This window comes from Prorops nasuta, unplaced genomic scaffold (assembly GCF_024137725.1).
Source record: "Prorops nasuta isolate Cenicafe-Biocafe unplaced genomic scaffold, Cenicafe_Pnas_1.2 PNAS00003, whole genome shotgun sequence".
Taxonomy (NCBI): Eukaryota; Metazoa; Arthropoda; class Insecta; order Hymenoptera; family Bethylidae; genus Prorops; species Prorops nasuta.
The window spans coordinates 2,143,910-2,156,031 of NW_027116800.1; the positions used below are offsets into that span (position 1 = coordinate 2,143,910).

Genomic DNA, 12,122 nt, shown 5'->3' on the forward strand with positions numbered 1-12,122 from the left:
TTATATCATGTTTTTATTTTATAATTTTACGTTTTGGTATTTTACGAATGCAGAAGAGAATTTCGGCTCTTTTAACATCATTTCTGTTTATTTTATATTTTTTGCTTAAACACTTACACCTACACACACGCACACGTTCATATAATGTTGTACATTTGATGAATAATGTTGCATTAACACGCTTCAATTCTTATCTATAGACACTGATCATAAATCTGAGACAAAATGAATCAGAGTTGGATAAGATGAGTGACGATTCTTCAGAGTTGATGCAAATAAGTGGAGAGACTAGATTCTCTGCGAGTGTCCAACAAGTCACATCTCGTTTCCAGTCGATTCAAGCGACTGCCAAAGTAAGACCAAGTATGATAGATATTTCATTGCTTACAGTGTTTCTGACTACAATTTTTAATTCTAGGAGCTTGTGAAAAAATGTGAGCAAGCCGTTGCAGATCACGCAGCTTATCTGGAGCGTTACAAACAGTGCTCGGAATGGCTAGCTTCAGCAAGTGCTCGTTACCAATCGACGAATGAGAATGCGAGTGGTACCAGACAGGAGCTGATATCACACGTGGATACCTTGAAAGAATTATTGAGTCACCTGTCTACCGCCAATCTACTGGTGAACAATACAGTCGATGCTGGTTCACGTTTATATCCTACAACAGGAAACGAGGGTAGGGAAATTGTCAGGCAGCAATTGCTGGATCTTCAACAAACATTAGAAGGACTGTACGATAGTGTCGCCTCTACCGAGAGGGAACTTCAAGCTAAGATCTCTCGTTGGTCAGGATTCGACGAGTGTAGTGAAAGCTTCGAGAATTGGCTGAAACACGTAGAGTCTCACTTGAAGCCAGACATTGAACTAAAGACCACCTTGGATGAAAAACGTGCTCAATTGCAGATTTATAGAACTTTTCTGCACGATGCTCAGGCACATCAGCAAGATTTATTCGATCTTCGAGATAAAGCTGAGAGTTTGCCTGATAGAACGACTAAGATAGATCAGATTTTGGACAAGCTAGCGAAGAGACACACTGCTGTGCTGAAGAGAGCTTCAGGGTTTGCTGAAAGGTATGAAGGAATTGTCAGTGATCACCAGCAATACAGCAAGGCAGTTCTGGATACACACGAGTGGTTGGATGCGACTCATAATGCTGTTAGCCTTTGGGGTGATGTAGAGCTTGAACGTGTTTCTCTTCACACCAATCTGGATCGTTTAAAGAATCTTCAGCAAGGTCTTCCGGAAGAAGAGCCAAGAGTACAGCAGATCAGGGCTTTGGGTGAGAAAGTCATTCCTGGTACTTTAGAATCCGGTCAAATCAATATAAGGTCACAGATGGATTCGTCCCAACAAGAATGGGAAGGATTGGTTTCAGCTGTAAAGTCAACCATCGAAGCTTTGGAAAACAAGCTTCAACAATGGAGCGATTTTGAAATTTCTAAGGAGAGATGTTTGGCTTGGATCAGAGATACTGATACAAAACTTCATGCTGTGGATTTAAAATCGAGCTTAGCGGAAAAGAAGGATCAACTTGAGAAACTGCGTGCTCTTCAGGGTGAAGTTCGAGCTAAAGAACTTGAAATCGACGCTGTTACCGAACGTGCTCAACAGCTACATAAAAATGTTACGTCTCGTACTTCTTATATATCTGAACTTAGCTCCAAGTATCAGCAGATATCTAGCAAAATTAAAGATTTGAACAATCGCTGGCACCAGTATGTGGCCACCCATCAGGATTTCGATAATCAATTGTCCGAATGTACAAGATGGCTGGATGAAATTAAGAACAAACTGGCTTATTGCTCCGACCTGAGTGCTTCATCCCAAAAAGATTTAGAGGGCAAAATGGAGATCGTACAGGACTTGCTTTTGTACAAGGAGGATGGATTTGCCAAAGTTCAGATTATTGTTGAGTTGGCACAGGCAGTACTAGCTAATACTGCGCCAGCTGGTCACAAAGCTATAAACGATGCTCTCGCAAAATTACAAGAACAGTGGAGTGCTCTGGTTTCAAAGATGTTAAAGACCAAGACGAATCTGGATGATTCCATTAATAAATGGGCTGGGCTACTTGAACAGATTCAATCCATTAATAAGACTGTGGAATATATGCAAAATTCTATCGACGAGATTTCCCAGTTCCAGACTACCATGACGGAAAAGAGGAATCAACTTGAAAGAATCAAAGCTCTCGAGGAAAAGGTAAGGTGTGAGAATATCGAAGTGGACAGCTTGAAGGTCAAAGTTGCCGAAATGATTGCCAGTGGACAACAAGGATTGGCTGCATCTCAGGCTCAAGATATTTTAAACAGATTTGACACACTGTTCGACAAAGTCAAGTCATTGTTAGCTGAGAGAGAAGAGCAATATAAAGATCATCGATTTTACAAAGAAGCCCATGATGATTTGATTGGCTGGTTGAACAGGGCTCGCGAAAAAATTCCTTCCATGAAGCAAAGGTCTCTCAGCGATAAATTAGCAATAGAAAATGTTGTTGTTCTCTTAGAGAGCTTGCTGAATAAAAAAGCTCAAGGTGAATTGTTGGTGGAGCATCTCCAACACACTGGAAAAGTAGTCTGTGCGAGCACAAGTCCTCAAGGTCAAACAGTCATCAAAAATGACATTCGAGCTCTCACAGAAAGCTTTGAGGGATTATTTAAAGGTAATACAAATAAAAATCCCTTAATTTTTTACATTATACTAATTTAAATTTTTTACAGAAATGCAGCAGCAAAAAGATCAACTGGAGCTAACGGTCAGTCAGTGGCGAGACTACAAAGATGAATATGAAAGATTGAGCGACTGGTTGCAGCAATTTGACATATTAATAAAAGCACAAAAGAATGCTTTATTGCCGAATGTAAAAGAAAAGGAGAAACAAGTACAGGAAGTAAAGGAAATATTGGAAAATCTAATGAAAGGTCAAGAACAGATTGACAAATTTAATAAAACAGCTTCTGGTCTTTTGTCCTCTCATCTGGATAGTTATGTCAATAATCAGCTACGTCATTTGAACTCACGCTATCAAGTTCAGGTAAACCTAGCAAAGGACGTTCTGAACAAAGTTGAAACAAACCTATCTCAGCACCAGGAGTATGATGCAAATCTAGGAAAAGCTCGTGCTTGGATAGAAAATGCCAAACAGATCATTCGACAAGGAACAGAAGCTGCTTCCACCAGTAGTAGGGAAGAATTGCAGAATAGATTGGACAAAATTCAGGAATTGCTTCGTAAAAGAGAAGAAGGCCAGAATCTGGTACATCTGACGGTAAATTGTGGGGAGAAAGTAATGAGGAATACAAGATCAGATGGTAAAGAAGAGATTAGTGCTCAATTGAAGGAAATTCAAAATGATTGGGAAAGATTGGTGAAGAAAATTTCTACGACAAAGGTTCATCTTGAGACCAGTCTCTTGCAGTGGGCTGATTATAGTTCTTCGTATTCTCAGCTGCAGCAGTGGATAAACGACCGCGAAGCAAAGTTGCAACAAGTTTGCGAGCAGAAAGTATCGAAAGCTAAGAAAGGTTTGGCTGGACTAAGTTCGTTGGCTATTGGAGAACGCAAAGCTAATCTGAGACAAACGAACAGCATTGTGCAGGATATCGTTGCTTTCGAGCCAATGATTCAATCGGTTACAATAAAAGCTGAAGATCTTCAACAAGCCACACCAGCTACAGAGATCTCGATAAAATATGAAACACTGAGCAAACAGGCACAAGAACTGTATGCAAAACAAAAGGAAACGGTTGAGCAACATCAGGCATTTATCGACTGTGGAAATGAATTTATTCAGTGGATTCGAGCGGCCAAAGAAAGATTGGGAAAGTGTTCGGAGCCAACAGGAGACAAAGAATCTTTGGCCAGTAAAATTACACAGCTGAAAGTTTTGGAGAGTGAATTATCCGAGGGACAGAAAAAATTAGAGAAAGTCTTGGAAACTGGCAACGCAGCTTGTCAGATAGCTGACGTTGAGGATAAAGAAATTATTGAGGAAGAGGTTGCTCTCTTACAGGAAGAATATGATAATTATGTGTGAGTATTATATAATATTTATTGTAATAATGATTATAATGAACTTTTATTTAGTAAATGTTATCTAATAATTTATTGTGTTTTTATATAGGGATTCATTGAACAGTACGAAGAGCCTACTTGAAATTGGAATTGTCAAATGGACAGAATATGAAGATCAATTCTCCGAAGCTACCGATTGGCTCACCCAGACCGAGCAACTTGTACAAACCTTCAACAAACTTCAGGACAGTCTTGACGAGAAGAGAAACGTTCTGGAGCAGTTCCAAGTTCACTTGCAGACACTTTTTGACTGGCAGAAGGAGCTTGACAGATTAAACATGAAAGCTCAAATGTTATTGGAAACCTGCGCAGATACAAGAATTTCCAATGCCATTACTCAATTAACCACCAAATACAATGCTCTGCTTTCTCTCGCTAAAGAAATTATGAGACGACTCGAATTGCATTATCAGGTAAAGATAATTCTCTTTTGGAGTTGTGTCAAATGAAAGTATAATTTATTTTAATACATTTTTTATTATTATTAGGAGCATCAACAGCATAATACCTTGTATCAGGAATGTCAGGATTGGATTGAGAGAACACGCGACAAGCTTGCAGAATGTAAAGAAATTCCTAATACATTGACAGAGTGCAATAATAAATTACACACTTGCAAGGCTATTCGACAAACGCTGGAGCAAGGTCAGAATAAATTGCGTTACGCTTTGGAGCTCAAAGAAAAGGTGATAATGAATACGGAACAGAATGGAGCGGCTAAAATACAGGAGGATACTGAAAATCTAAAATCTGAATTCGACAAATTGTTGTCTGATGTTGAGGATGCCAGACAAAAATTGTCCGCCAGGGCAGCTGCTCTTGAAGAACTCGGTAAAATTCATCGACTTCTCGCAGATTGGATCGAGGAAGCGGAAGGAAAAGTTCAAGCCGCTGAGTCATACAAGAATGATCTTAGCGAGAAAAGAGCGTTACTGGAAAAATATAAGGCAGTTCAGAGGGATATTCAATGTCACGGGGATACGGTTGACAAATTGACGGCAAGACTGATCGAAGATTCCACCATACCAAAGAGTCCTTACGAGTCCACCATTTCCAAATATCACGAGCTCAAGCGATTCACCGTTGAAAAGATCAAGGTAGGTATTATTTTCTATGAAAATCATTTGTAATTCGTTAGATTTCCCCATTGATGTAAAACCATGTCGATTTTTTTCAGAATCTGGAGGAACAAGTGAAAGATCATGAAAAGTTCCAGCAAGCCTTGAACGAAGCTTCCGATTGGGTTCGAAGAACTAAAGTAGAGCTTCAACAATATAATGATACGCATGGAGAGAAGGATCGTGTGGTGGAGAGAGAAAATAAGATCAATCAGATCATTGCGTCGTTGCCAAAAGGGGATATGCTGATATCCAAAGTGATTGAGCTAAGCGATACAGTGATCTCAAAAACTGGAGCAGAAGGACAAGATACCATCAACCAGGATGTGAAGCAACTACAGGCAGACTGGAAGGCTCTGCAAGCTCAGTGTCACGAGGCCCAAAAAACTCTGGCCCATTGCATATCCATCTGGTCTCAGTTCACAGGAGCTTTGGATGGAATGAGAAGTTGGATCGACCACTTCCAGAAAAAAGTATTAGAAGAGCAGGCGAATGAGAACAAAACTCCCAGTGACCTTGCCAGATGTAAGAGACTCGTTGAGGAGGCGATTAAGCAAAAGCCAATTCTTGAAGATTTGAACGATAAATGCGAAGCTCTACTAGAGATGAGTGCCTGTAGCAGTGCCAGGGATAAAACTGTTCAATTACAATCCGCCTACACCTCTGTCCTAACCGATGCTCAAAGCCTTGTTTCCAAGGTCGAAAAGAATTTATCTGACCACACCGAATTCCTGAAAGCCAAGAAAGAAATGGAAGATTGGTTGCACACTGCTCATGGATCTGTCGAAGACTGTGTTGGTGTTGGTGATGTAGCCTGGGCCAAGGATAAATCTGAAACTACTCGAGTAAGTTTTTATTATAGTATTACAAAGGATCAATGAAGATAATTATTGAATTAATTGATTTTTTTTTATTGCAGCTCGTAGCAACTCGAATGACAGAAGGACAGCATCTTCTATCGACCCTGCAGAATGCTTTTGCAAAGGCGATCAACACAGCCTTGCCAGAGCAGCAGGAGCAGCTTAGAACGGACATGGCGAATCTTCGCTCGAGCTGGGAGCAACTGAGCATCGACCTAAACACTGTCCAAGCTCAGGTAAAATCCATCTTAAATCGCTGGGAGGACTACGGTGAAGCCCATGAGAAGTTCAAACGATGGCTGAACGAAATGGAAAAAACTGTGGAACGTTTACCAGATGCAAAAGGGGAGCTTGGTGAAATGAAAACTTTATCAGAAAGGCACAAGCACATTAGCGAAGAAATTAAGAGCAAGAAGTCAGATTTGGATCACTTGATGACGGAAGCTACCGAACTTTCAAGCTGGGCCAAGAATAATGGGACCTTGGAACAGACCAAGAAGCTCTTGGTGAGGTGGCAAGCTCTTGGAAAACATGTCGAGGATAGGAAGAAACTCATCGAAAATGAGATGCACGAATACAACTCATATCACACCGCCCTGCAGGAAACTGAAAAGTGGCTTCTTCAAATTTCCTTCCAACTCATGGCTCACAATTCCTTGTACATCATCAACAAGGAACAAACGTTAGATCAGATAAAGCAGCACGAAGCTCTTTTAACAGATATCCAAGTATACCAGAACGTTTTGGATGAACTCAGGACTAAGGGCCATGGACAAATCGATCGTTACGTCAAGGTCAATCCATCTATAAAAAATACCATAGAGACTCAATTGCAGAATGTTCAGGATAGCTACAACTCTCTCCTAGGCACAGCCTTGCAAATTAAGAGTAGACTTGCGGAGTCTCTAGCAAAGTTTCAGGAATACGAGAACACGTTGGAAAGCATAATGAAAAATTTGGATGCTTACGAGCCTGAAATCGCGAACGAGCTTGAAGCTCCTCTGGATACCTTAGAATCGGCTGAGCAAAGTTTGGAAAGTGCCAGAATTTTGCATAATAAGTTACAGTCTGAGAAGGCTCGACTCGCTTTGGCAGTGGAAGCTTGCGAAGCAGCTGCTGCCTGTGTTTCAAGGCCAGGTAGTCCACTCGATGCACCGCCCGTTCAGATCCCTGCCAGAGAAGTAGAAGTCCGTAACAGATTGGATGATTTCATCGATCAGGTATTCTCGGAATTATTTCATTTCATCATTGTTTCGGCTATAGACTAATATTTTTAATGCACGATGCACATACAGAGATTTACACAATTTTTTATTCAAGCTTCATTTCTCACATTCACTAGGTAACAACGATACAAAGCTTAGAATTATATCTTATGATCTATTTGAGAGATTATTTTAGCTTTTTTATATTAGAAGCAATTAATTCACGTGCTTTTTTATTTTTGCATGATTTGGTTTTATTTTATGTTGCACTCTTAGAGAAATAACGAAGATAGAGGCGACAGGCTGCAAGCTCTGCTAGATAATCTCAAGCGAAAAGGCTTCTTAGCAGAACTAAATAGAATGTGTGATCAGGTTTGTAATTGCACGTCAAATTGTCTATTTTTTAACAATTTCAGTAACAATAGTTCAGCACTGTAGTAATTATTATTTCAAACGAGTGAGATTTTTTTGAAAAATCCTCACTGACGAAAACTTTGTTTTTTCTGCAGATGCAAAGTCATTTGATGAATGTGACTAAAGCTGTGAATGAATTGGAAGAACAGACGAGACAGAAGAATGCACTTCGAAGCTGGATAAATCAGCAAAGAGCGCTTTGTGCCGAGTGGAAGTCTCGTCCAGCAAAATTAAGATCGGAAGCAGCTCAATCTGAATTACAAGCCATGTCTGAGTTGCTTGATAATGTTAGGGAGAGACGTACCAGAGCCATGACGGAATTATCTTTGCAAGAAAATGATCAGGTATTAATTTGACATTGATTATAAAAAGATTAGGACATTTTTCTTAAAACCACGATTATCATTTATAGGATATCGAGGATGGATTGGATAAATTAGAAGCAGAATTAATGGATGCAATATCTGGAAAGCAAGCTGCTCAAGATTTGATGCGGAAATACAGAGCTCAGGTTCAGGAAGTTCAGGCTTGGTTCGATGTTCTTTCGAAGAAAATCGACGCGATAGAAAAAGGCAATGGCATGACTATCGGCCAAAAGATATCAAATGTGAAAGAGATCAGTACAGAGTTTGAAGCTCAAGGACCAGAGAAACTGGAAGAAGTCAAGAAGCTTGCCGACCAAGTTATGGATTCTGTGAGTAACCTTGATTCCCAGCAAATCGAAGAGCAGCTTAAATCTGTGGAGAGGAGATACATCGATATCACAAAGAAGCTGCAGAGGAAGATTCAAGTTTTGGACATGACAGCTCAGGGAATTGAATCTACAAAACGAGAAATCGAGGAAAATCGTGATTGGATCGAACAAAAGAAAGAACAGGCTAGACTATCAGAACCACTTGGATTCGAGAGTAAACAAGCTGAAGAAAGACTGCTCTCTCTTAAGGTAAGAAAAAAATTTTTAAATCTTGTTTCAATTTTTCTCATTGTTACCATTTCATATTCTTGCAGGCTTTGTTGAAGGAAGCAGAAGGTAAGCAAGTGGTAATAGAGACTTTGGAAAAACGAGTGGGAAACATGCAAAATGAATTGGAAACAAGCGAGCAGCAACAACTGGAAGCAGATACGAGAGCTTTGCGTGGAGAACAGGCCGAGCTTTGCACTATTTTGCGAGAGGAAATTTCTGGTGCATCTGCTGCTGCTGACGTTCGTAGAAAGCTCGAGACCGACCTTGAACGAACTCGTAGCTGGATTCGAACGAAGAGTAACGACTTGAAGAAGCTTAGTGGTTACCTTCCCCTGAAGGCTGCCAGAGTCCAGCAAGACATCGCTCAACACAGTGGCCTTGAAAGTGAAATAAAATCTTTCAACGAGAGTAACTTGAACGATATCCTAAAGCAAAGTCATGTTCTGCTGAAAGAATGTAATGATGAAGACCGCGAGAGATTGCAGAATCTGCTAGATGAGCTTAGCAAAGATTACGAAGAGCTCACGAAGGAGGCTGAGGAAAGAAAAGCATCTCTGGCTGATCTTCTTCAGGGTAGAAAATCGTTTGAGAACGAAATGGATAAATGTCAACGTTGGATCGATGAGGCCGAAGTAGCAACATCTTCAGATCTACGCACTTCCAGTGTCGATGTACTTCGAGAACAGCTGGCTAAGGTACATCTCAGAATTATTTTTTAACTATTGATTTATTATTCTTTCAAAAATGATTCATAATTACACTGTATTTATTTTCTCTTTAGTACGATCGCTTGAAGAAAGAAGCCAAGGAATACGAGGATGACATCGAGAAGATAACTCAGCAAGGAAAATCAATTCTGCCAACGATCAGTGATGCAGATAAGTTACAGCTGAGCGAACAGTTGAAAAACATGAAAGAGGCCCATGCCAGGGTGGCTGGAGTGATAAACGACAGAGCAGCAGCTTTGCAGAAGAGTATCGACGAGGCTGAAGAGGCTGCTGCTAGAGTGGCAGAGGCCATTCAGTTTATGACTGATATTCAAAAGGAACTGCAGGAGCTCAATAAACCTATAGGAGCACGAGCAGAGGATGTCGAAGGAATGCTGGCTGCTTACGAGAGAATCCTGGCAGATCTCAAGGCTAACAAAGCTAAACTATCTGACCTCCAAAATGTCAACATCGGCGATCTTCATGGTGTAGTCGGTCAGCAGGATGACTTGATTCGGGCCTTGGAAGACCAAATCGCTAAACTGAGACAACTCTTGCTTCTCCGCCAACAATTCATTGCTCTAATCACGGAAATTATGACCTTCATCACAAAATACACAGAAATTGTCACTGGCATTGAAAAGTCTGGTCAAACTACAGAGGAAAAAATTAAGAGGTAATAGTTGCTTAACGTTTCTAAAATGTTCATTTAACAAATTGGAGATAGGTCATTATCGAACAATTTTTTTACAGATACGACGATGTAATTTTGAAGATTCAAGAATGTGAAGCCACTCTTGCTAAAGCAACGGATATGGGTCAGCAAATAGCAGCCGAGGGTTCGGCAGCTGACAGGAACAGCATTACTGAGCAACTTCAGTCATTGAAACAACAGCTTCAAGGTCTGAGGAGAGCAGTAGAGAATCAAAGGGAGCAGCACGAACTTGCAGCTGCCGAACATAAGAGACTCGCTGGCGAACTTGCTAATATCCTTGATTGGTTAGAGAACAACGAAAAAGAGGTGAAATCTAGGCCACTCTTGGAGAGGGATCCACAGAGTGTAGATGAAGAATTGAAAAAGCACAAGATTCTCTGCGATAGCGTTAACGAATATTTAGACAGAATCAGAGCTCTTCAGGAGTCGGTGAGATACGAAGAGGGGATGCCGGGTTCCTTGAAGGAAATGTTGAGTGAAGCTGGTTCCTTGTTGACTTCCTTACCAAGAGAAATGGAAGATCGTGGAAATTATTTGGAAAGCAATATGCAGATGAGATTGGACTATGCTGCTTTGACTGAGAAACTTCACAATTGGGTGAAGGAAGCTGAAATTCGGCTAGAGAGTGACAAGGATGGACTCGATTTCGAGAACGTTCTCAGTGATTTGGAAGAGCACAAGGTGAATAATCTTAAAATAGGATTCGTTTACTTAAATTGTAGAATTTCACTAATTTCAGCAATTTTTTTCTTTTAGATATACTTTAGCTCTGAGAATACCATCAGGGAATTAGTGTCTCAACAGATCCAACAGGCAGCGGACAAGATTTGGCCATCGTTGAATACATCTGAACAGGAAGAGTTAAGCGCTGAGCAGCAACAACACAGGCAGTTGTTGAAGAACACATTGAATACTGCCAAATCCCACAAAGCAAGATTGGAGCAAGGTGCAGAGACATGGAGGGATTACAGTCAAACATTGGAACGTGTTAGAGCAGTTATAGCTAGAACGAGATTTACTGATGAGCCAGTCACGACTCTGGCTGGATTACAATACAATATCCAAAAAATAACACACGCCCTAAATGATATTCAGGTGAATTATTAATTATTAAAACAAATTTCTTAATTTTAATTCCCCATAATTTTATTTATCTTCAATTTTCTTTATAGAAACAACAATTCGAATTGGACCTTCTAAACGAAAGAGGTCGCGAAGTCTCGAAATTGGCAGATGCGAAGAACAAAAAGATTATAGAGAGCCAACTTACCGAGACCGGAACGGAATGGAAAGAGCTTGTTTCCGGTTTGGAGGGTAGAAGGGACGCTCTGGAAGCGCTCTCAAAGCACTGGGAAGAGCTTGAATCAAGATGGTCCATTATTGAAGCCCACCTGAACGCAACTGAAGAAAAGAACAAACTTGTCGACACAATTGTTAGGTCTAAGCAACATCTACAGGACACTTGCAAAACTCTTCATGTAAGTCCTTTATTTTTTTAATATATAACCTTTTATCGAGAGATTTGAATAAATACATTTTTCGCGATCTTGTATAAAAATAGTATCAATTTAAAGATACCTACGTGTGCCGATGCACATCATTATCGATTAACCATCCTTACACTGACGTAGGGTTAGCTCTGTCCTTATTCGTTATAAACTTCCGTTTTACTGGATATGTCAGACGTTCATGGCCAGGTGTTCTCCACATTTCCCTAAAACTAGCAGTTTCACTGTCTTGTGGATTCCCAGAGTGTAATGCACGTATCTCACTACTCTAACGTTTCATTAGCCCTATACTAATCGAAACTTTACCATAGTCAGTAGATATAATTAAATTGATTTGGTGATAAAGTTATAAACATATATTATGTAATTATTGAAATTGTTATTTTTTCTTGTTTCAGGACTTGGTGAAAGAAGCTGAAAACCTGCAACCCACAGCTGATGAAATAAAAACTTTGGCGGGTCCGGTACTAGCATATCTCGCTGTTTTCACCGAAACTCCAGCACACGCCCTCGAAGATCGTATTGATGCCTTGCAGAATTCCATCGAAACGTG

General features: G+C 40.3%; 1 protein-coding gene across 9 annotated transcripts in view; it reads left to right on the forward strand.

Moving 5' to 3' along the window:
- The window catches only part of Msp300 (Muscle-specific protein 300 kDa), an 83,036-nt gene that overhangs the window by 27,913 nt on the left and 43,001 nt on the right, over positions 1-12,122 (forward strand). For 8 of the 9 annotated variants that reach the window (XM_066747840.1, XM_066747833.1, XM_066747837.1 and 5 more), the window contains 16 exons: positions 201-353; positions 419-2,666; positions 2,725-4,036; positions 4,128-4,491; positions 4,567-5,175; positions 5,256-6,041; positions 6,116-7,276; positions 7,538-7,633; positions 7,771-8,019; positions 8,088-8,618; positions 8,684-9,334; positions 9,421-10,022; positions 10,100-10,742; positions 10,818-11,156; positions 11,234-11,539; positions 11,968-12,119. In XM_066747840.1, the coding sequence (XP_066603937.1) occupies positions 201-353; positions 419-2,666; positions 2,725-4,036; positions 4,128-4,491; positions 4,567-5,175; positions 5,256-6,041; positions 6,116-7,276; positions 7,538-7,633; positions 7,771-8,019; positions 8,088-8,618; positions 8,684-9,334; positions 9,421-10,022; positions 10,100-10,742; positions 10,818-11,156; positions 11,234-11,539; positions 11,968-12,119 (10,202 nt within the window). The remainder of the gene's footprint in view (positions 1-200; positions 354-418; positions 2,667-2,724; positions 4,037-4,127; positions 4,492-4,566; positions 5,176-5,255; positions 6,042-6,115; positions 7,277-7,537; positions 7,634-7,770; positions 8,020-8,087; positions 8,619-8,683; positions 9,335-9,420; positions 10,023-10,099; positions 10,743-10,817; positions 11,157-11,233; positions 11,540-11,967; positions 12,120-12,122) is intronic. The other variant, XM_066747841.1, reaches the window with a different exon arrangement.